Below are 24235 nucleotides of genomic sequence, written 5' to 3'. Positions count from 1 at the left end.
CAAACAAAATCCAAACACTTGGATTGCCACTGACTATTATATTGGGATTATTGCATTGGTGATTTATCCTGTAGTGTAGTTCATTGTTATGATTCATAATCACAATATTCATATAATTTTACTTACTTATATGTAACTTACCATTCCAGTAGAGTGCAATTCACAATTGCAATTCATGGTGTTAGGTTAACACTGACTGTAGTTCCGGAAGAGAGGAGGCTGCCTTGCTGCACGAGCACAAACTTTCAGACCAATAGGAAAGCTTCTCTCTATAAACTCAAACTTCCATTGGCGGACCTAGCCTCACAGAGAAGAAAAGTTTTGGAAGTCCGGCCCATGATTTGTCTGGATTGAGATGTAAGCCTGTCTCTCCTGCTATCAGGAAACACATCGCGAATTTGTCCTTCTCACTACTATCGTTAGTTCGGTTAACACAGTACCCGTGGCCGGAGGAGAGCGAGGATTTGTGCTCCCCTAGACAGGTTTCCGGACACCAGCGAAACTGGACTCGGAACTGGACGGAAGGCGTAACTCCGAGATCCCAATAATAATTTGTGGACTAAACGCAATGGGTAAGTTTATATGGAAATATTGTGTGGCCGATGATGGAGTTGGTCTGTAGCATTCACTCGACCGGATATTACTACATCTTTCAAGGAACGAATTATACCTACATTCTAATGAATCAATTATGATTGTAGGCCTGTGGCTTGTATAGCGATGGTATGGCTACAAATAAAGGCCGAACAGTTTTGAGCTCCAGTTGGTTTTATTATGGGATTTTCCAGTGGCCAGTATTAATAGCCAATTAGTAAAACTATAGCATAGCTATGCGTAAAACATATTTTTACTGAAATTCAAATACAACGCTATAACAATGGAGCAGTATGTTATGCACAAACTGAAAATGTGCGGGGTTTTATTTGCAGGGGCAGCCTAAAGGTGGGACATGTTTTTATTTTCATCACACGCTTACAGATTCGGTTCTTACGCATCTGTTTTGAGTGCATTAAATATATATATCCCAATACATTTAAGACAATTTCATATGCTATAAATAAGCATTTAATTTGTCCTTAACGGGTTAAAAACGACGTTGCAGACCGCAGTATGTCGACTAAGGACTCAGGAAGGGGAAGCACGATTAACAACACTAGTCCTAAAGGGCCTTTACAGGCTACTACAGCTACAAGTCGTCTAATTTAAGATTTGTGTTTCATTGTGTTGCCTCTGTGTATGTTTCCATGATACCAGAGCCAGCCTTTGGAGAGGTGAACCAGCTCGGCGGGGTTTTTGTCAACGGCAGACCACTTCCCAACGCAATCCGGCTGCGGATTGTAGAGCTCGCCCAGCTGGGCATCAGGCCTTGCGACATCAGCAGACAGCTCCGGGTCTCCCACGGCTGCGTCAGCAAGATACTGGCCCGGTACAACGAGACCGGCTCTATACTCCCGGGAGCGATCGGGGGCAGCAAACCACGGGTCACCACGCCTACAGTGGTCAAGCACATACGGACATACAAGCAGAGGGACCCGGGTATCTTCGCCTGGGAGATCCGGGACAGGCTACTGGCTGACGGAGTTTGTGACAAATTCAATCTACCATCTGTGAGCTCCATCAGTAGGATCCTCCGCAACAAGATTGGGAATCTGTCCCAGCAGAGCCACTATGAGTCCAGCAAGCAGTCGTCTCACCAACCACCACAACCAACGCTACCCTACAACCACATATACTCGTATCCGACCCCCATCGGAGCCTCTGGGACCAAAGTACCGACTCCCCCGGGCATGCACTCCCTCCCAGGACACATGGCTATGCACAGGATATGGCCCTCCTCCCACTCGGTAACAGATATTCTGGGGATTCGGTCGATAACAGAGCAACAAAGTAAGCATGATTTTTACTTTGGTACATGGGCAAACCATTTGCTGTAGTTAAATGGTTAAAATTAATAGGAAAACGCATGGGTTAGGGTATGTGTGTGTAGTGAGCCTAGTGGCAAGATGTGTAACTTTATTAATTTGGAGGTATGCAGTTTAAAAAAAATATGATCAATGCACATACCGGTCTGCATATGCACGATATTACTTACTAATAACAGATAAAAGAGTGACTGTTCCGGAACGAACTGCAAAAAATAAATTGGCTAAGTTAATTATGTGTTATTTTGCCAGTATTGGTGAGTGCCTACATGAGTAAAATGTAGTTCCTAGTTCAAAGGTTGCATTAAAACAGATGGTTAAAGGAAGGCTTGCACTAATAATTAAAGGGCGGATGTGGAATATTAGTGGGATAATGAAGGGAAGGCGCAGCGGTGCACGAGGAGATGAACTCAAATCAAAATGAGGTGTTCAAAGCTTTGCCATGCCATGTCTTACAGCCAGACATTTTGGTCTTGCATGCCTTGCTTCAAAATACACTCCCCTGAAATGCAGTTCCACATGCTTTTAGTCTACCAGGCTGCTCCAATAGGCCACATTGAACTAGGCTACTAGACCCGTGTTGTTCCCTAAAGGCTCTATCCGAGTTTAGAGAACTTGTTTTTGTTACTTACAGACATGTTTGGACAGTTCGTTTTCACTAGTGTGCTACCACAAACACAAGTCTGTTTTGGAAACATTGTAAAGCAAATCTGACCTCCGTCAATCACGATACATTACGGTTGTTGTGAATACCAGTTTTAGTGACAACGTTTCTTGTGTTAGCAGAGTGTTAGATGTCAGTCGACCACCTATGCGCTTGTGATACCCGTTCTTCCGTCAGAAGTTAGAACGGCCTCAAGTCTCACCGCCTTGTGGATATAAACATGCCCTTCTCCGTAGTGCTTGTATAGTCCTCATTAGATCCGCGAGGCCTCGGCCATTCCATGTACTAACTTAACTCCGACAATCTAAACAACAAGGCATCGCCCCTCAAAAGGCAGCGCAGATCTTCGAGCCGAACAAGAATTCACGGAGAGGAATGTGTTCTCAAAGGATGCCTTTATAAACAACTTATGCATTTCCAAATTATTAGCAGATGTTTGCTGCAGGTTTTGAAAGCCGAAATAAGTGTCATGTACACTGAATGACGTGAGGCCTTTTAGCGCCACGATCACTTCGCCAGCCTCGAGACTCAGGTTTTCTTAAAACAAATCCCTTACTATGACATCGAACTGCTATTGGGTTTACACTACAACAGTGGATGAATACAGTAGACCTATTCTAAGACGAAGAGCGTTGACGCATGTGGCGAATATCGTCGTCATGTGTAAAGATGCGTAAATCATCATAATTGCATTTGAATTATGGCGATATATCCAAAGGCGTTGGTCATCAAATGGCTCTCGCTCTCTCTCACACACACACACACACACACACACACACACACACACACACACACACACACACACACACACACACACACCTTTCGCATTGCACTAGTTTATCGACCAGGCCTACCATGCCATCAAGAAAGGAAAATAAAGTACCATGCATGTACCTTCCTCGAATTAACCTAAGAATGATTATTTAGGAAATAGCAAGAGACCCAAACATTTTAGACCGACAAAAATATTTAAACAAATGTCTATGCACAAAATACACAACTCCAAGTAAAACCTGCTTTGTTGAAAGAAAGAAAGAAAGAAAGAAAAGGGGGCCGAGAAAAAAATGATCGACCCAATGGTCTTCTCAAGTTACAACACTGGTGGGCTTGCTTTTCCAATTCTAAACGTTAGCACCCGTGTATAATATCAAATCCATCATGTACAAAGAGGAAACGGTTAAAGTACATCTAATTTGTCACTGGTTTGGGTAAATGTTACTGACCATTACAGCAATGAGCTGTTCCGGTTTGATCAGTAGGCTAAGGCAAATACACACACACCACACACACACACACACACACACACACACACAAACACGGGATCTAGGCGCCCTCTGTATCAAATATAAATTGACTTAGAATTAATTCAGATTTGACATGCCAAAAAGCTTTTTTAAGCATAGGAATGTCTATGCATAAAATCGCAAATGATGATCGTTGCTATTTCAAGTTTTTTTCGTGTCTTGCTGGATAACTTCATGTTGAGGGTTTTGCTAAAAATCTGTAGGGGGTGAGGTGATATGAATGCCTAGAATGGTAGGTGGGAGTGGTAGCGTGAAGTCTCTTCGGTTCATCTCCTCTGACTTTCCTCTCCTCTGTCTGTTTTGCCCCATGCAGTTAGTGACAGTTCGCCCTTTCCCAGTGCCAAACTAGAAGAATGGAGCGTTATAAACAGGACACATTTTCCGTCGTCGGCAAGCTCTCCACTAGTCAATGGCGTGCAGGATAAACCACCGCATTCTATAGAACCTGAAGCAAAATACAAACAGGTAAAAGGAAACACATCCTTGATCAATAAAATTGCATCCTCGCCCATCTCTAACCTAATGTGTGTTAATCTCAACAACGGTGTAGTACAATATGATACCCTTCCATTTTTTGGCCCACACTTATTGTATAATCAACGTAGAGTATGCTTTCTCGGTGCTTTCAGTCATATTGAAACGCTCTCTCCGCTGGGTGTGGGCGGTAATGCCTCCAGACAAGACACCGCACCGCAGAGTGTTTTGGGCCTAGGCTAAGGGTTGGTCTTACGGCTACATTAGGTCTACTGTGCAATTACATTACTATTACGTGTTGTAGTTTTGTAACCATCATTGGCATATGATTGATTCCGTTCTGTGACAAATTAACCATGTACCTGGGACCCCATGACTCATCAATTTCCTTGCATGTGATAGCATGTTGACAAATGGGCATGTACTGAGAAGCTCAGTGGCTGTCATTAGCGTAGCACGCCAAATTTAGATTGAAATTGAACAGATTTGGTCGATATAGCCAAACGTTGCATGGCCAAACGCTGTAGGCATAATATATTTGAGAAACGATTTTGTATTTTTTGTTTTTGAAAATCGTTGTTTTTTTTAAAACTTTGTATTTTGCAGCCACTTGTCTTTGTCTTACAAGGTTTAGACTTTAGGGATATGAACGAGGAAAAAAAACATTTTGTATAGACTTCTCAATTCCTCATATTTTCGACCAGTGAACGTGGCACGAGGAATCAGGTCGTTGATTTACGTCATTGGACAAGTTTCTACGGTTAATTTTTTGTTGCGAGAAGAGAAAATCCGTAAGCACGAAACGGAGACAGGCCGACTCATAATAATAAAAGTCTAGCCGTCGGAGAAAGATTATTTAAATGTTTAAATTCAAATGTGAGTGTTATGATTGTATATGTTATGCTTACAAGGATCATTAGGACTTCCTAATTGCATTACATTTCCATATTGTCTTAGCCAATGTGCTAAAATAACTAATATTAGGCCTAATGTAAATGAAAAATAAGACTGAAGTTTAAATAATTCAAAAGTAATGACACATTTAAATATTTTGACCAGTAGACTACATCTAGGCCTATTTAACCCCCAATAATGATTTGCACGCTGATCTAATAGAAGTTGAAAGGCATTGCTGAAATTGTGGGTTCATTCCATCGAAACTTTTCCCATCCACTAATAGGCATATAGTCGAAAAACATATTATATTTTAGTGTGTATAAACTTTGTTTCATTCCAAAGGTTTAATGAAGAACGTCTCACTAGACTCGGGATAGTCTTGTGTGAGAAAATATGGTGCATTTTATGTTGCAAAATAATATATCGACTGCAAACGGTGCAAACAAGGTGTGAGGTAGAGGGACAAGGGAGAGGACAGGGAGTGTGAGCGAGAGCGTGCATGAGGGATATAGTATGTGTAAGAAAGTGAGAGGGGGAGGCATACATAATTAGTATGATATATCGTCGGAGCCACGCGATCTATCTCGAGTTATGCATGGTAACCTCAATATATTCAATAGGCTACGGTTTGATGCATCAATGGAGACAAATGATGCAGAATAGCACATGCGGCGCCAGTGATATAACTCCCTGGGATAAAAATATGAAGAAAAAAAAACGTAGCCCAATGCCTATATGATCAGTAGGCCTATAAATTGCATAATCAGCTATAGGTCAAGTGTGTATTTTTACTTCTACGTACTTTATATTTTGTATATGTCAAAGTCTGATCTAAAGCAATCATCACAATATAAGAAATACTTATAATTCGATTAATTTTCAACTATTTTGATAGTAGTTTGTAACGTATTACTTTCTCTGCGTGCCACAGGCTGCTATAGGCCTATACTTGTCAATGGAACTTTATTTGTAGACGATAACTTGCTGATGTACTAAATCCTTTCAAAATGGTGCATATGCTATCCTATAGGTCCATATTTCAAGGCACAACACACATACTGCAGTCTGCACGCACTTTCGAACACACTACTCGTCCGCCCTCACCTCATGCACACCCACAGTCTCTCCCTCCTTATAATACAACTCGAGTAGTCTGGTGGCGCCTGAAGTAAGAAGTGTTTTTTTCTCTCAAAAAGATGAGTGTCAATTGCTATATATTGATTATGTACAAATTCAAAGACTTTGCTAAAACAAGGATTATTTTTCTAAATCTTTCGAGTGTCAGCGAACAGCGCATGTAGCCTACGCAGCTGAAACGGCACAGCTATTTACTGATAAGAATGAAAAATAAAAAAACTAGTTCCCAATGACAGGTCAACAAAAGCGTTAACAGATGAATAAAGACGAAATGTATTTTTTTAATCCAACACACACGTAAGCATAAAAAAAATAATAATTCAAGATGTATCCTAGCCCGGAATCAAATAAATACATCGTAACTTCGGGTTCTATGGGCCTACAGTAGGCCTACATGTAGTACCTGATGTTCTCTTAATTAACTGTACTTGAGGAGTCCCAGTCCCGCGCCTACGGGGCTGAGGGTGAGCTATCATGTCACTCTTTGGAAGAAGAATTGAATCATTAACTTTCGATTTAAGGTAATGACACGCACATACATAAACAGTGCCCACGGCTCGGATGTGATGTTTAAATGCCTTTCTTCCGCTCCGGAACTCTAGAGTCTAGAGGACAGTTTTTTTTTAATCAGACATAACATATACCATTAGGTTTCACGCTAATGACAAATCACTGGTTTTGACTGACATTTTGGATACGGCAGCATTTTCCCCTACAGTTCAGCTATTATTGATTATTACAGCATTGAATGCAGTTCAAGGCTTCTGTAGCCTAAATATCTCGAGATGTTGGATTCTATTAAATATGAGAACATATTTCTTATCGGGCTAAAGACTGCCTTGGGCAGCGTTCTCTTATATCAGTTCAGTGGCTGCCCATTCAATTGTAATTTGAACTGCTTTTATCCGTCAACACTGATTATTCTCAGGCATCTGGTTCGTTAGATGCTTGTGCGTTAGAAAAGAATACACTGCATGGAAACGATCATCAAAAATAATGCGAATTATGTAACGAAATTTAAAAAAATGAATTGGTAAGCCTGTCTTTTCCGTTTGCCAGAATTGACTGTAGAATCGATAGACTTTAATAGAGCACAACAGGCAAGCCAAGGACTGTATTTTTTTAAAGTATGACTTAACATTGAATATTGACAAATAAAGTGGCGAAACAAACAAAAATTAGGCTTATGCGAAAAGCAAGTCGTGTAGAACATCATGATTTGATCGACTGAATCCAGCCTATTCCAATAAACCTGTATGTGTGTGATGTGTGTATTTCATTATTTATCAATATCCAATAACGGGGGAAAAAACATTGTATCAAATTAAGATATGGGCAACATGGGCTAGGCAAGTCTTCTTCCTGAACTGTTTTCAGTTTTCACAAATTGAAATATCTTGAAAAAACTAAACATAAATTAAAAGCAGTAAGCCTACGGAAATACTCGGTAGAAAAAGTAGATAATTTAACCTCAAACTAAAATGCCATTATGTAAGTTGGCCCATAGCATTTTTTTCGTAGTGAAATATAACATATCAGTTAAATATATAGCCTCCATAAAAACGGGAAGCGATTAGAATTGGAGTATTGCACGTGCCCCGTCATGGCTGTGGATTTCAGTCGAAAGAAAAACAATATGCAATGAGTGTTTAGGTTGAGGAGATCCTGGACAAATACTAGACAGGAACGAGAAGTATGCTCACTTCTGCAGAAACCATTCTTATTCTCACTAGTCATAGAATAGACCACCCATGCATATAATGTTGAAACAATTGTGTGAATTCTTCAAGTTATGTTTTGTCATGGTGCCAAATGTTACTCATGCTTAACCCTGTACTTTTCTTTCCCCTTTCCCTTCTTCATTTCTGTCATTCCAAATCTCCTCTCTCAATAAACCCTCAACTTCTCCCAACCCCTATGGTATTCAGCCCCCATTCACTCTCTTGTCCCATTTCACATGTTGTATACCTCACCACTGTACTCTTCACCCAAATTCTAACTCAACCCTCACCAACTCTCACTTCTCCCTCTCTCTCCACTTCCCTCACTGCCATACAATATCACATTTCCCTTGTGCCTCTCCTCCTCCCCATGTCTCACCTTCTACCTCTGTCTAACCTTGTGTTTCTCTCTCCTCTCTCTCCCTCTAACAGACCCAGAGCGGCCTGCACGTGCACAGTGAACAGTTATGTCTTTCCACCTACCGCTCTTACCTGCGTCTCACTCACAGAACTAGAATGACATTCTACTTCAATGGTCTCACCATCCTCTCTCTCTCTCCTCTCCCTGACAGACGCAGAGTGGCTTGCCCACAGTGAACAGTTATGTCACAGCGCCCAGCATCCCAGCCTACCACCCTCCCACCCCAGTGTCGCCCTACATGGGGTACAGCGCCACCACGTCGGCCTATGTGACCGGTCCCACATGGCAGCCGCACAGTGGCAGTGCTCTCTATCACCACAGCTGTGACAACATCGCCGCTCCGCTGGCCTTCAAGGGTATGACAGCCCACCACCGTGACGTCATCCACCCCCATGCCCACCCCATCCCCGCCTCAGCACTGTAAAACACAGACAGACGGGCCGGTCGGACGGAGAGTCAGAGGGAAGAAGAGGGGGGAGCAGGACAGACGGACGGGCGGATGGAGATAAAAGAGGAGGAAGGGAGGAAGGAAGGAGATAAGTAGCAGGACAGAAGGAGAAATGGAGAGACAAGTCCTCCTTTACCATGGGTCTGGTGCCAGCTCATTACATTCACCTCTTCTGTATTTATATGGTGACCTCACCTAGGCCCCATATCCATCACAACATTCTCCTCCATACCAAAGACACGGTGTGGAGAACTCAAGTTAACATGCAGTTCAAGACAGGACATGGAAGGGAAACCATGCCACACGTTCCACACTATCTACAGACATGATACTGGTCTGTGGCCCCGCAGAAAGCTGGCAGGACAGGTGTATTGAAGAACTGACTGGCTGTTTCTCATACTTCCATGGCGGAAATTGTGCCATTCTCATCAAGAACTTGCCTCTTAAACCCATTTCTGCACACTTCTCTGCAAATGTTACTAGGGACAGGGAGTTAAAGTATTGTATGACAATCACAACCATGAGGAAAACAACGTCTGCATTTAAGTGTTTCAGGGGTGATATCAATTGGTATTGTTTTGGATGTTTGTATTTGTATTTTTTGGTTTATTATTTTTGACAAGTTACAATCTTAATATTGAACATTGTTTTTTCACTTCTCGACTTAAATGTACGCCAAAGCTTCGGAGAAGTTATCTTCATGTTTATTTATTAGACTGACTAAAAGGTACTAGGGTTGAACGAAGTATAATTATTACATCAGAAGGCCACGGTGGAAACAGTATAGGCCTATATGGATGTTCCCAACACACTTTGACAGCATTTGGCATTAGTCTTCTGCGTAATGTTTGAAACTACACTGTGATAAAACAGTACAGCTGCACAGGTCCAATCTATCCACAATGAAATTGAATGTGTCTTAATTAAAGGAAATTGTTTTGGATTTGACCCGATTCTTCCTGAATTGTAGCAGTTGTTTCAAAGACATTTCAAAAACTCATGTGTTAGAAGGACTATAAAAAAAAATACCTTCTGCGTGAAATAATATTCTACCCACTTTTAAAAGTCACACGCGTCTTTGTACTAAATGAACCGTGTTGTATAAATATATGCAATCATTTGATACATTTTTAAGCAAGCGCTTAGGTCTACATGAAAGATTTTTGATGGTCATAAAATCGTTAAAACTTGTCAGTGCTATTAGGCTATTTGTTGGCTACGACTCGAGGTTCAAAATGGCTGAAAATCGACATCATTTACAATAACTTCTCGAAACATTTTCTGTGTGTTGCTACTTTCTTTTGCCAACCTAATGTTCGCTTGCCATGAGGCGAGAAGGACCGAATGTTGCGTGCGTGATTCCAATAGTGCATCGGGCGTAGTGATGTCATGGCAGAGTGGTGTACGTCGGCTGTCTCATATAAAATTGATTCACTTGGAATTTGGGAGAGGAAAACGTTGGAAGGTTGCTCTCCAACTTCGTAATCCAGAGAGAATACATCTCGTTCTTTCTCATTTTCCCCTTTATGGCATTTTGACTGAATAGGTAGGCCGCATTCCAATTACGCATGTGTTGAATTCATTTTGACCATTGTAACCTCCTTCTCCTACCGATAATTTCTTTACCCATATTAAAATGCACAGCTTTTGGCGTAGATAACATTTATTTGTTTGTAGTTTTAAATACATTTTTTTCTAAGACACACATTAGAAATGTATCAATTTGTTTTTAATAATACTTTTTTTCAGTCTCAAATGGATCTGAAAATATTGAGAGTGATTCAATGAATGTCTCAAGAAATGTTTGACATGAAAGACAGATGATGTTCAGAAGGTCCATTCAACCATGGACTGGGAAAAGCACTGTAACCACAAGGCCACTGTTTTGGTACCTGTTTTCGTCATCTAGGTATAAGTAAAAGCCTTTGTGCCTCTAATGGCATTGTGTCTGTCTGATCAAGGGGCTGATGGAGGGAGGAGGAGAGAGAGTGTATGTATGTATGCATGTTGGAGTAGCAAACCGACCTCCACTCCAACTCGGAGACTAGCACCGACAAAATACATACTGTTTTGCCTGTGGTCTGTGAGGTCACCAGCCACCTGACCTAGAGTGTGTACACTCATTAAGTCCTTAGCAAACAGCAGGCCTGCAGCACCAGGCTGAGGTTGTGCTGCAGAGAGGTGTGTACGTGTTTGTGTGTGTCTGTGTGAGCTTGATGAAACATGGCAGCTCTTTTACAAAGTATACTTCATTAATATATTACATAGGCAAGGATGTAGGATTCAGAGGTGTGTGTATATATATATACGTGTGTGTGTGTGTGTGTGTGTGTGTGTGTGTGTGTGTGTGTGAGAGAGAAGTGTGTGTAAGCTTGATGGAGCTCGGGAGCTATTTCACATTAACATATTATATATGCGCCACAAAGGAAAAGGGGATGGGTGCCCAAGTCCCCACCAGCCCAGCCCGCCAGTGTTACAGCATAAACAGTCCCTCTGTTTGTGCGACAGTGTAAACATTCCTCTGTCCTTTGCAGGCCGGTGCTTATTTGACTTGGAAAGCACTCTCCCCCGCATCCAGTGGTCACGGACCGTTGCATCAGGGATCCCAGTGTTGTTTTTGACCGTACGTGAGCCACATCACAGAGCTGCAGTGAGATGATCAGGAGCCGCATATATAAAGTGTCTCGCAGTATGAGTGCTGATTTAGGATCAGTTTAGCCTTTTAGATCCCAATGACAGATTGCACGGACGGACGGGCGGGGGGGACTGATCCTAGATCAGCACTACTACTCTGGGATCGTAGTGTTGTTCGTGAGATAAACATACACTGTACCAGCCCTACTTAGATTCCCTCCACCCATCATCAAACTACAGGGAGAACAACCCAGTCACAACGTTAAACCTTAAGACATGAGGTGGGAAAAGATTGGCTGTACTACACAGCATGGGGTTTGATGTACACTGACAAATCAACTAAAACAAGAGAAGCACGGTTTTCTTTAACAACTAAAACGCACATCACTCTTGGACAAAGTCCATTTCTTTTGGCTCATAGGAACGAAACCAAAAAAATTTAACCACGGTAAATTAAGCCAATGCTTTTTTTTTTTTTATCGAATAATAATACATGGGACTTACATAACGCTTTTCAATAGTAGAACAAAAAAACGATTAAAACAATTCCAGAGTAACAGCCAGAAAATCTCTGATCCAAATGTTTGTAAACAACCATAACTAGTTTGATGTAAAACTATGGGTACTCTTTAGTCTAATCTGGGCACTCTTCGGGATAATGTAGGTCAAACGTTATGGAAGTGAGGTCTAATAGGGAAACTGTCGTTTTAAGAATGAAGGGGGGGGGGGGGACACATGTTGTTAATTAATGATGTTGAGTCTGCCTCCAAATGTCATATGGTTATCTTTACTCCACTACACGCAATCAGAAACAAGACAAGCTCCATGTAAAGTGTGCTACACACACATTACTACCGGAATACATGGGTTAAGCGCGCATTTAATGCACGCACGCACACACACAGTGTACTAAAGTAACACTAAGCAGGGTGCTACACACACACACACAGTGTACTAAAGTAACACTAAGCAGGGTGCCACACACACACACACACACACACACACACACACACACACACACACACACACACACACACACACACACACACACACACACACACAGTGTACTAAAGTAACACTAAGCAGGGTGCTACACACACACAGTGTACTAAAGTAACACTAAGCAGGGTGCTACACACACACACACACAGTCTACTAAAGTAACACTAAGCAGGGTGCTACACACACACACACACACACACACACACACAGTCTACTAAAGTAACACTAAGCAGGGTGCTACACACACAACTACAGAAATACATGAGGTTAGGTGCCCTCTTGTTCATTGGACTTTTGAAAAAGAAGGTGACAATAGACAGATTGTTTTCTATGTGTCTTAAAAACAGCATGTTTAAACACACAGGTGAGTAAAAACTATAAATGAGCAGATCCGTTCTGGGGAGCCAAACCACTGCACATCTGGTATGTGTGTGTGTGTGTGTGTGTGTGTGTGTGTGTGTGTCATGATGCTTTACCAGAGACTAGGGTAGGTGTACCTTCCATTTTTAACCATGTCAGCACAGAACACTACCGTAAAACTCAAAGTGTGGATCCTACACACAGTATTGGGGAAGCTACTTTGAAAATACAGTGTACCAAGCTACCAATTACTTCACACTGAAAAATGTGAAAATACACTCAAGTTACGCTTAAAAAATATATATAGTTTACTTAACTGAAGTTACTTTGAAAAAGCAGTTTCACTACAGCTAAACTACTTATTGATAAATCATCATATTTCAATCTGAAATGTCATAAACTACAAATTACAAGAACAAATCACTTTTGGGGTCATACTGTATGTTAACACAATGTCATTTTGCCTATTAAACACACACAAAAAACAAATGTTTCAAGTGATAATGAGGCAGGTTTGATGCCGAAAAAGAAAGGAAATGATTGCATTGTCTTTTCCTTATGCAAAATAAGTATTGTGTAGTTACAGTTGTTAGCTACGACGCTAAACTACCACCAAGCTACTGCAAAATGCAGTTGAACTACATCTAGTTCACTACACCCCAACACTGCCTACAAATACTGTAGTATTTTCATATTTTACTTCCCTCTATATCCACTGTGGTCTGGTAGGGAAAAAACAAGCTGATACTTCATTTAAGCTGTGACAAGACTACTGTATGTTTTCCCCTGATTGCACGGCTGTCAAAGAGGAGACAGAGACAGGCCATTCTGAGGAAGACCTGTCAGCATTGGAGACAGACAAGAGAGAGCAAGGAATTCCTACACAGGTGGGGGAGTGAGGAACGGAGAACGGCGAGGCCGGGGTCGAGCGTGGCGGTATATGTTCAGTAAGGGGGAAGGCGTTACCGTTTGCATGCCTGTATGCGTGTGTGAGGGAGGAGTGTACTGCGATGCTACGTTACTCCAGTGCACGTACCGAACACACGTTGCAAGAAGGCGAGACGCGAACAAACACAGGCATTCGACACTCCATTACGAAGAGAACAGGTTAAGTATTTACAGTTCCATCCATCCACAGCCTTCAGTTGTTAGTCTATCACCGACCGTACAGTTGGGCCTCGGGGCAAAGAACCGGGAGCCTTTCCATTTTGGCAGAGAGCAGCTCACACATTAATGATGAGTGTCAAATAGCAACCTGACTCAACATAGCCTACTGCTGACTGCTGCCAGTAGAGGGGGGGGGGGGGGTAGAGAAAGAGCCAGGCTAAGCCACAGGTGTGTGTGTGTGTGTGTGAGAGAGAGTGCCAACAGGATATATAGAGCAGAATGAGAGAGTGTGTTGTAGACTCCATTCTCTGCTCAAATATTTTAATATCTCGAGGTTACAAGGTAACTTTAGTTTGTTGTAAGCTATGCTGCACCAGTGATTCAGTTAGCCCCACAGACCCAGAGAGGAGACTGATATGAAGACACAGTCTTGGCTAACAGCTTCTATGGCTGACAGGAACACACACTCCTGCACGCACACACGTCTCTCTCTCTCTCTCTCTCCCACACACAAACACACACACTTCAAGTTTGATGCGTTTTAATTTGTCACATACAAGTAGGCAGCTTCATAGGGACTTTGAAAAAGATATGCTATGACAGAATACATTAAAATCACAAACTATTTCAAGATATCAATGCGAGTCTCTATTGTCTTCTATGATGATTTTGTCATTTCTATTCAATGTGTACAAAAATGGCAGAATTTTAGAGGAGGCTTCATCCTGTGCCTGATTCCGTTTATGTGAAGTCGTCTTTGAATGAATGCACTGTGGGTGGAGCGTGTGTGTGTGTGTGTGTGTGTAATCTGGACATTTGGTCTTGGAACACCGTGGCTGTGTGTGTGTAATAATTTGTAGTGGACACTAAATCCCCTGTATGTTAAATAGGTTTACATTAGTATGGCAGCGAGATACAATATAGGACTCATCTCTGCACACAGTATGTAATGGCATGCATGGCTATTGTATTAGATGTGTAAATTGTTCCCAATAATGTTTGTGTATTAAATGAGGCAGGGCCTTGATTTGTCGAGGTGGATTATTATTGATTGTAATGGAAGACGTAATATGGATAACAGATCAGTGTTTTGCGATATGGTTCTATTCCGGTTATACTACGGTTGTATTCTGGTTGTACTATGGTTGTCTTCTGGTTATACTATGGTTGCATTCTGGTTGTACAATGGTTACACTCTGGTCATACTTTGGTTGTATGTATGGGACGGGCACTAGCTGGAACAGTCTATTAGAGGTCAGAGGGTTTAGGGAGGCCTGTGGATGTTGGAACCTGAGACAGCAGGCCCCTTAAGGCAGCTGCCTGGTGGGCATCCTAATAGGCTGCCTGGTGGGAACCTTAAGGCATGCTGGTGGGCTTCTTCTCATCACCAGTTCTTATTTAACCATCCAGATACGTATTCATACACCAGCAGCATCACAGCTCCACCTAGGAGGAGGAGAAGACAACGGGGCATAGAGATGAATACAATACTACAAATTATAATACTAATAATGTCATCTAATTCCATGTGTGGAGTTGTAGGGCTGGGCGACATGGCCAAAATATCATATCATGGAATTAAAAAGAATTGGACGGTATGACGGTATTGAACATTATTTGATGTTTTTGATTAATAAAAGGTCTCATTTTGCTTTATGAGTAGTGACCCTATGGTTGCAACACAAACGGTGCATTCGAAAAGTATTCAGACCCCTTGACTTTTCCCACATTTCGTTACGTTACCGCCTTATTCTTAAATGCATTAAATCGTTTTTTTCCCTCATCAATCTGCACACAATACCCCATAATGACGAAGCAAAAACTGTTTTTTGGAAAGTTTTGCAAATATATGAATAATACAAAATGGAAATATCACATTTACAGAAATATTCAGAACCTTTACTCAGTACTTTGTTGAAGCACCTTTGGCAGCAATTACAGCCTCGACTCTTCTTGGGTATGACGCTACAAGCTTAGTACACCTGTATTTGGGGAGTTTCTCCCATTCTTCTCTGCAGATCCTCTCAAGCTCTGTCAGGTTGGATGGGGACCGTTGCTGCACAGCTATTTTCAGGTCCTCCAGAGATGTTAGATTGGGTTCAAGTCCGGGCTCTGACTGGGCCACTCAAGGATATTAAGAGACTTGTCCCGAAGCCACTCCTGCGTTGTCTTGGCTGTGTGTTTAGGGCCGTTGTCCCGTTGGAAGGTGAACCTTCACCTCAGTCTGAGTTCCTGAGACCTCTGGGGCAGATTTTCATCAAGAATCACTCTGTACTTTGCTCCATTCATCTTTCCCTCAATCCTGACTAGTCTCGAGGTCCCTGCCGCTGAAAAACATCCCCGCAGAATGATGCTGCCACCACCATGCTTCACCGTAGGGATGGTGCCAGGTTTCCGCCAGACATGACGCTTGGCATTCAGGCCAAAGAGTTCAATCTTGGTTTTATCAGAGCAGAGAATCTTGTTTCTCATGGTCTGAGAGTCTTTAGGTGCCTTTTGACAAACTCCAAGCGGGCTGTCATGTGCCTTTTACTGAAGACTGCTTCCGTCTGGCCACTCTACCATAAAAGCCTGATTGGTGGAGTGCTGCAGAGATGGTTGTTATTTTGGAAGGTTCTCCCATCTTCACAGAGGAACTATGTAGCTCTGTAAGAGTGATCATTGGGTTCTTGGTCACCTCCCTGTCCAAGGCCCTTCTCCCCCTGATTGCTCAGTTTGGCCTGGCAGCCAGCTGTAGGAAGAGTCTTGGTGGTTCCAAACTTCTTCCATTTAAGAACGATGGAGGCCACTGTTATTGGAGGCCTTCAATGCTGCAGACATTTTGTGGTACCCTTCCCCAGATCTGTGTCTCGACATAATCCTGTCTCTAAGCTCTACGTACAATTCCTTCGACCTCATGGCTTGGTTTTTGCTCTGACAATCACTGTCAACTGTGGGACCTTATATAGACAGGTGTGTGCCTTACCAAATCATGTACAATGAATTGAATTTACCACAAGTGGACTCCGATCAAGTTGTAGAAACATCTCAAGGACGATCAATGGAAACAGGATGCACCTGAGCTCAATTTCAAGTCTCATAGCAAAGGGTCTGGAAGCATAGCCAGGAAGCATAGGAACTGAGAAGTGGTCTGTGGTCACCACCTGCAGAACCACTCCTTTATTGGGGGTGTCTTGCTAATTGCCTATAATTTCCATCTTTTGTCTATTCCATTTGCACAACAGCATGTGAAATGTATTGTCAATCAGTGTTGCTTCCTAAGTGGACAGTTTGATTTCACAGAAGTGTGATTGACTTGGAGTTACATTGTGTTGTTTAAGTGTTCCCTTTATTTTTTTGAGCAGTGTATAATCAACTTCTCATTTAGTAATATGATGAAAGACGTAGGCTACATCTTAAATTAGCCATAACATTCAAGATGCCCTGTAACAAATAGCATACTTCTCTTTACCAAAAACATTGCTCCTCTGATAAAAATGCTATATTATCATTTCTCAGTCCGTCATGACCAAACGTTTGGGAAGAAAGTGAATTGAATAGTTGTAGCAACGTCACCTGGTCCGAGTCTCATGATCTTGGGGATCAGTCCTTTGTACAGCGCCAAGTATCTGGAGAAATAATAATATAATATTACATCTGGAGAGAGGCAGTAGCATGACGTCTTAGTACTTTCATATCCTAAGAAAAAAATGTAACATTACTTTTTAAAAATAAATAATACTGGGATCCATTTTATTCTAAATCCCTGTACAGTGTGTGTGAGTGTATGTGCGTGTGCATGAATGAACTTGTGTGTAATTACGAGTGTTGGCATTATTGGGCCTAGCAGATGCGGCTGCCTGCCCGGTTTCTGTCTCCCTCGCAGGTCAGGTAGCGAGAGAGAAAGAACACTAATAGCCATTGGTGTTTAGTGTAGTGTAACTTAAGGGTATACCTACTATCTGCCCTAACCCTAATGTTTTCAAGGTGATCAGTGTTCCTGGCCGGCGCTGGCCGCCTCCTGCTCCCCTACCCGTCACCCCTCCCTCCCCCGTCCCACACTACGGCTCCTGCTCCCCTACCCCCGCCACTGATGGCGTTAATAAGGCTCGACCCACTTCCTCCCTGCCCCTCTGTCTGATTAGATTGACCCGCGGAGCGCCGCGCGGCTCGTTAGGACGGCCTTAACGACGTCCCCCATAGGGACCACTAATTAGCTGCGACTGTGTTGTGTTAGAGCATGGGGACTGGACGGAGTGGGCTGAGAGTAGACCTCTCTCTCTCCCTCCCCCAGCAGTGAGTCAGTGCCACTCCTACAGCAGCATCAGCCCCCCCCCCCCCCCCCAGGCCCCAGACAATACACTACAATACACAATACACGACCCAACAACACCTAGGAACCACATCAAGAGGTTCAGATCTCTTGGTGTAATAGATAAGGGGTTGAGTCGCTGGACCCGGGTTGGAGTCCAGGCTGAGGCAACCTCCCTGACTTCAGCGCTCCATACGTACCCCTCCTCCCGGTAGACCAGCCCCATGGTCTGGAAGCAGGTCCGGTACTTGACCTCTCCCGGTATGGGCTGGGGAGCCTGGATGCGGCTTTTGGCCACGTCGAAAGGAATGTTGACACAGGAAGAGATGGTTCCTGAGGCCAGGCCAATAGCAAACTTCCTCAGGAACTCCAGGGTTGGGTCCTGCCAGGGGAAAAGGGAGAGACAGGGACATAGAACAGAGAAAGACAGGGACAAAGAAGAGAGAGTGAGGCAGGGACAAAGAAGCGAGACATAGAAGAGCGAGAGATGGGAGAGAGATAGGGGGAGGGAGAGAGATGTTCACTAAAGCGACAGAGGTCTGTGCTGCAGCTGTATCCATGGATGTCCCTCTCTCATTTATCTGCCTGGACATCTTTTTCTATTTTATAATCGGCCTTTTATATGAAAGAAAGAGATAGTGATATCTACAGTTGAAGTCGGAAGTTTACATACACTTAGGTTGGAGTCATTAAAACTTGTTTTTCAACCACTCAACAAATTTCTTTCTAACAAACTATAGTTTTGGCAAGTCGCTTAGGACATCTACTTTGTACATGACACAAGTAACTTTTCCAGCAATTGTTAACAGACAGATTATTTCACTTATAATTCACTGTATCACAATTCTAGTGGGTCAGAAGTTTACATACACTAAGTTGACTGTGCCTTTAAACAACTTGGAAAATTCCAGAAAATGATGTCATGGCTTTAGAAGCTTCTGATAGGCTAATTGACATAATTTGAGTTAATTGGAGGTGTACCTGTGGATGTATTTCAAGGCCTACCTTCAAACTCACTGCCTCTTTGCTTGACATCATGGGAAAATCAAAAGAAATCAGCCAAGACCTCAGAAAAACAATTGTATACCTCCACAAGTCTGGTTCATCCTTGGGAGCAATTTTCAAACGCCTGAAGGTATGACGTTCATCTGTACAAACAATAGTACGCAAGTATAAACACCATGGGACCACGTAGCCGTCATCCCGCTCAGGAAGGAGACGCGTTCTGTCTCCTAGAGATGAACGTACTTTGGTGCGAAAAGTGCAAATCAATCCCAGAACAACAGCAAAGGACCTTGTGAAGATGCTGGAGGAAACGGGTACAAAATTATCTATATCTACAGTAAAACGAGTCCTATATCGACATAACCTGAAAGACCACTCAGCAAGGAAGAAGCAACTGCTCCGAAACGACCATAAAAATGCCAGACTACGGTTTGAAACTGCACATGGGTACAAAGATCGTACTTTTTGGAAAATTGTCCTCTGGTCTTATGAAACAAAAATAGAACTGTTTGGCCATCATGACCATTGTTATGTTTGGCAGCATCATGTTGTGGAGGTACTTTGCTGCAGGAGGGACTGGTGCACCTGACGAAATAGATGGCATCATGAGGAAAGAAAATTATGTGGATATATTGAAGCAACATCTCAAGACATCAGTCAGGAAGTTAAAGCTTAGTCGCAAATGGGTCTTCCAAATGGACAATGACCCCAAGCATACTTACAAAGTTATGGCTTAAGGACAACAAAGTCAAGGTATTGGAGTGGCCATCACAAAGCCCTGACCTCAACCCTGTATAAAATTTGTGGGCAGAACTGAAAAAGCGTGTGCGAGGAAGGAGGCCTACAAACCTGACTCAGTTACACCAGCTCTGTCAGGAATAATGGGACACAATTCACCCAACTTATTGTGGGAAGCTTGTGTTAGGCTACCAGAAAACATTTGACCCAAGTTAAACAATTTAAAGGGAATGCTACCAAATACTAAATGAGTGCATGTAAACTTCTGTGCTGAAATAAATCATTCTCTCTATTATTCTGACATTTCACATTCTTAAAATAAAGTGGTGATCCTAACTGACCTAAGACAGGGGATTTTTACTAGGATTAAATGTCAGGAATTGTGAAAAACTGAGTTTAAATGTATTTTGTGAAGTTGTATGTAAACTTCTGACTTCAACTGTATATATCTCGATGGTGTAGTGATTAAATCCAACCCAACAGGATAGATGTAAGGACAATGTGTGTGTGGCGGGGGGGTTCGAGAGAGAGAGCAATGACTCTGACTCATGCATATGATTGCAAAGCAAAGCTGGCATGAAAACCCTGATCATTTTATGGTAGCAAGGGGGCAAATTAGCGCTTCCTGTCTGCCGTTTCCACCTCTCTGATTGGCTGAAGCACATGTCTGTCTGTTCGTGCGCTTGCTAGAGAGAGAGAGGATTTATAAACAGGGTTCATGCAGGCAGACTGGTGGAGGCATATGGGGACAATTTAGTCTAATTGGGCATTGACTCTCTCTGCAGCACAGGGGTATTACTGTGTGTGTGTGTGTGTGTGTGTGTGTGTGTGTGTGTGTGTGTGTGTGTGTGTGTGTGTGTACTGTACCAAAGAGAGACAGAGAAGTCCCGGTCGGCCCAGAGAACTCTGAAGGTTAATTGGTCAGGATATATATATTTTTTTATACAAATGACAGAAGCCTATAGAAACGCAGATCCTGGACAAGCCTGTATCTTGTCAAAGATCTGGACACTGAGTGCTGCTGAGTTAAATAACAGATAATCTTAGAGTTGTTGTTTTTTTTAAAGTAGAATGTGGAGTACGGAACTGCTTGAAGTGGAATAAAAATTTCCGGTACTCGTTTTAGTTTTACAGTACCGGTACTCATAAAAGAGTTGGGGTACTCAAGCAGGAGGTGACGTTTTAGTCTGGCCTCTGTACACCAACCATGTACTTACAATAAGCACCAACTCACACATTCACTTCTGATAGCACTGTGTTCGGAACAGCCCATTCACATGCACATGAACGTGGCACGGTGAATTTGACTGCCGACACGACTGAGTTGCGATGCTCATTGCTCACCCTGCTAACAAAAGCCTTTGAAGGGGTTCAATAATCAGTCCAGCCTGTCTCTGCTGGAGCAACTTATATCTGTCCTGTAACTACACAACGGGCTGAGCTTCACCTAAAACAGGCTCAACTCCAGCCAAGCCTGCAGGTAGGTATAATGCATTATGATGCAGTTATAATGCATAGTTAGACTTATATGACCCCCTTTTTCCATCTCATAATGATACCGTCTAAATACCAGCCATTCTGAGTCAGTAGGAAAATTCCTGCATAGAGAGATATGACTGGTTTTCCCCAAAGGATCGCTCTCAGAAGCTAAGGTAACCAAGCCTAAGAAGTGGTCATTTTCCCTCTATGATCACTTTAATACAGTTCACGCATGATAATAACTATCCATAAGCGCCATCCATAAATGCCAGAATCATGCAGACCAGGGGTGAATTCACCCAATAAAAATACGGCTTCCACATCTACCCCACTGTAGAACTAACTTCCTCCTGAAATAATAACACACTGTCTGCTTTCAATTAGTCCATGGAAGTTCATCTAGGATGCATCCCCAATGGCATCCTATTCCAGATGTAGTGCACTACTTTTGACCAGGGCCCATGGGGCTCTGGTCAAAAGTAGTGCACAGTATCTGGAGTAGGGTGACATTTGGGACGCAGGCCCTAATGCCGTCTCCAGTTTATACACGGTGAACAGGCTGGCGTATGGTAACGTTTCCATTCAACAAAATGTACTTTTGTTTGGGAATCAGGCCCTCTATGCCGGATGTGTAACGTGAACCTCTGAGGATGTTGTAGAGAGCAAACAGACGAGGTATTAGCGGCACTCTACCCAACTCCTCTCTGATTTCCCTTCCTCTCAGTTGCCTCCCTGACTGCAGTACTTAGGCTAACCAATCCAACTGTAGTACCAAGAGCATGGCTAACCAATCCAACTGTAGTACCTAGAGCATGGCTAACCAATCCAACTGTAGTACCTAGAGCATGGCTAACCAATCCAACTGTAGTACCTAGAGCATGGCTAACCAATCCAACTGTAGTACCTAGAGCATGGCTAACCAATCCAACTGTAGTACCTAGAGCATGGCTAACCAATCCAACTGTAGTACCTAGAGCATGGCTAACCAATCCAACTGTAGTACCTAGAGCATGGCTAACCAATCCAACTGTAGTACCTAGAGCATGGCTAACCAATCCAACTGTAGTACCTAGAGCATGGCTAACCAATCCAACTGTAGTACCTAGAGCATGGCTAACCAATCCAACTGTAGTACCTAGAGCATGGCTAACCAATCCAACTGTAGTACCTAGAGCATGGCTAACCAATCCAACTGTAGTACCTAGAGCATGGCTAACCAATCCAACTGTAGTACCTAGAGCATGGCTAACCAATCCAACTGTAGTACCTAGAGCATGGCTAACCAATCCAACTGTAGTACCTAGAGCATGGCTAACCAATCCAACTGTAGTACCTAAAGCATGGCTAACCAATCCAACTGTAGTACCTAGAGCATGGCTAACCAATCCAACTGTAGTACCTAGAGCATGGCTAACCAATCCAACTGCCATAAAATTGGTATTTTCACAGGCCTGTTGCTAAGTGGCTGAGAGCCACTTATCCAGTATATTAGACTGAGAGGCTGTTTGAAAGGCTCTCAAAGTGATTAATAGGCCTGGCTTTGTCTATGGACAGGACATAACAATTAGATCTACTGTAAGGGAAAGTCACTTGGTGGCTGGGCAGTTTGGTTTAGGAATATATAGTCTATGACCCACAATACAACTTAACACACAAAAAAACACTGTACACATACAGTTACATCCAACTGATCTAATGTAAAGGAAAGTCAAAAGTCCTTGGTCTGTTTGGTGTGAAAACGGAAAGTCTATGGAAAAAAACAACAGAGATACAGGCCAGGACAGCAACAACACAGACAGGCACATTCAATCTAATCTCCTGATACCTGGCTGGCAGGAATGGCGTCCTTGACGTTGAAGTAGAATCCAAAGTAGATCATGTTAAAGACACCGTGGCGCCCCAGGGTCGCCGTTAACCCTTTATTCAGCCCTCGCAGGCCAAAGCCGTCTGCGTTGATGATGTGCCGTGCTTGGGCAAACGTGGAGGGCTGCTGTGTAGGGGCAAGGTCAGGAAGAGAAGAAAAGAGCACAATGTCAATGACGGAGAATAAAATAGTTCTACTTTATGAGAGTAAAATAAACAGTTAAGAAAACGACCTCAAGAACACATGGAAGGCTGCATGCCGTATGGGAGCACGCGTCAGTGACTGAGAAGAGCAAATATCCACTATAAGGGCGGAATCCTTAACTCGTCTATCGCAAAACCAAGCATCGGTGTCAATGGTTACTGTCAAGATAAACATCAATGGTAAAGGGCAAGTTAAGATTGCAGATCTCAAGTTAGGATTCGGGCCATCGGAAGTGACAACAGTGAGATATTGCAGTGTATTAAGTTCCTATTAAACAGTGCTTTTGAATCTCACCACTTGGAAAGAATCTCTGTTGGCCTGCAGGCCGACTTTGACCACTTCAAATGGGTTGACCACCAATGCCTCGGTCAGACCGCACCCTAGACCTGCTACTGACAGAGCCTGGGGAGAGAGGAAGGGAGGGGGAAAGCAGGAGAGAAGGAGGGAGATGGTTAAAGAGGGAGACGTACAGGAGTGAAATACAAGATTAAAGTTCGACATCAGAAGAGAGAAACAGAGAAGGGCAGGTAGCCACAGGGAAAGGTACAGGGCGTATTTGTTTA

At 42.9% G+C, this 24235-nt stretch overlaps 2 protein-coding genes across 2 annotated transcripts in view; one reads left to right on the top strand and one right to left on the bottom strand.

Annotated features, from left to right (window-relative positions):
* The first annotated feature begins 368 nt into the window (after positions 1 to 368).
* Positions 369 to 9931, top strand: pax9 (paired box 9). Its single transcript, XM_055863674.1, has 4 exons — positions 369 to 572; positions 1255 to 1887; positions 4204 to 4355; positions 8692 to 9931. The coding sequence occupies exons 1-4, from the start codon at positions 569 to 571 to the stop codon at positions 8962 to 8964; spliced, it is 1062 nt and encodes a 353-aa protein (XP_055719649.1). The 5' UTR covers positions 369 to 568; the 3' UTR covers positions 8965 to 9931.
* Positions 9932 to 14615: 4684 nt separating this feature from the next.
* slc25a21 (solute carrier family 25 member 21) overlaps positions 14616 to 24235 on the bottom strand; it is a 65215-nt gene continuing 55595 nt past the window's right edge. Inside the window, exons 5-9 of the mRNA XM_055863673.1 lie at positions 23967 to 24074; positions 23430 to 23594; positions 18583 to 18764; positions 17647 to 17699; positions 14616 to 15537 (exon numbers count right to left, since the gene is read on the bottom strand). Coding sequence (XP_055719648.1) covers positions 15476 to 15537; positions 17647 to 17699; positions 18583 to 18764; positions 23430 to 23594; positions 23967 to 24074 — 570 coding nt within the window. The 3' untranslated portion in view covers positions 14616 to 15475. The remainder of the gene's footprint in view (positions 15538 to 17646; positions 17700 to 18582; positions 18765 to 23429; positions 23595 to 23966; positions 24075 to 24235) is intronic.

The sequence above is a fragment of the Salvelinus fontinalis genome, chromosome 15 (assembly GCF_029448725.1).
Source record: "Salvelinus fontinalis isolate EN_2023a chromosome 15, ASM2944872v1, whole genome shotgun sequence".
Classification (NCBI taxonomy): Eukaryota; Metazoa; Chordata; class Actinopteri; order Salmoniformes; family Salmonidae; genus Salvelinus; species Salvelinus fontinalis.
Note: the sequence above shows the minus strand (reverse complement) of the source record. Positions and strands in the feature narration are given on the sequence as shown.

Excerpts from the sequence above, each read along its gene's own strand:
- pax9 (XM_055863674.1), top strand. Across the intron at positions 1,888-4,203 it reads GTCGATAACAGAGCAACAAA|TTAGTGACAGTTCGCCCTTT; the intron begins GTAAGCATGATT and ends TGCCCCATGCAG. Across the intron at positions 4,356-8,691 it reads CTGAAGCAAAATACAAACAG|ACGCAGAGTGGCTTGCCCAC; the intron begins GTAAAAGGAAAC and ends TCTCCCTGACAG.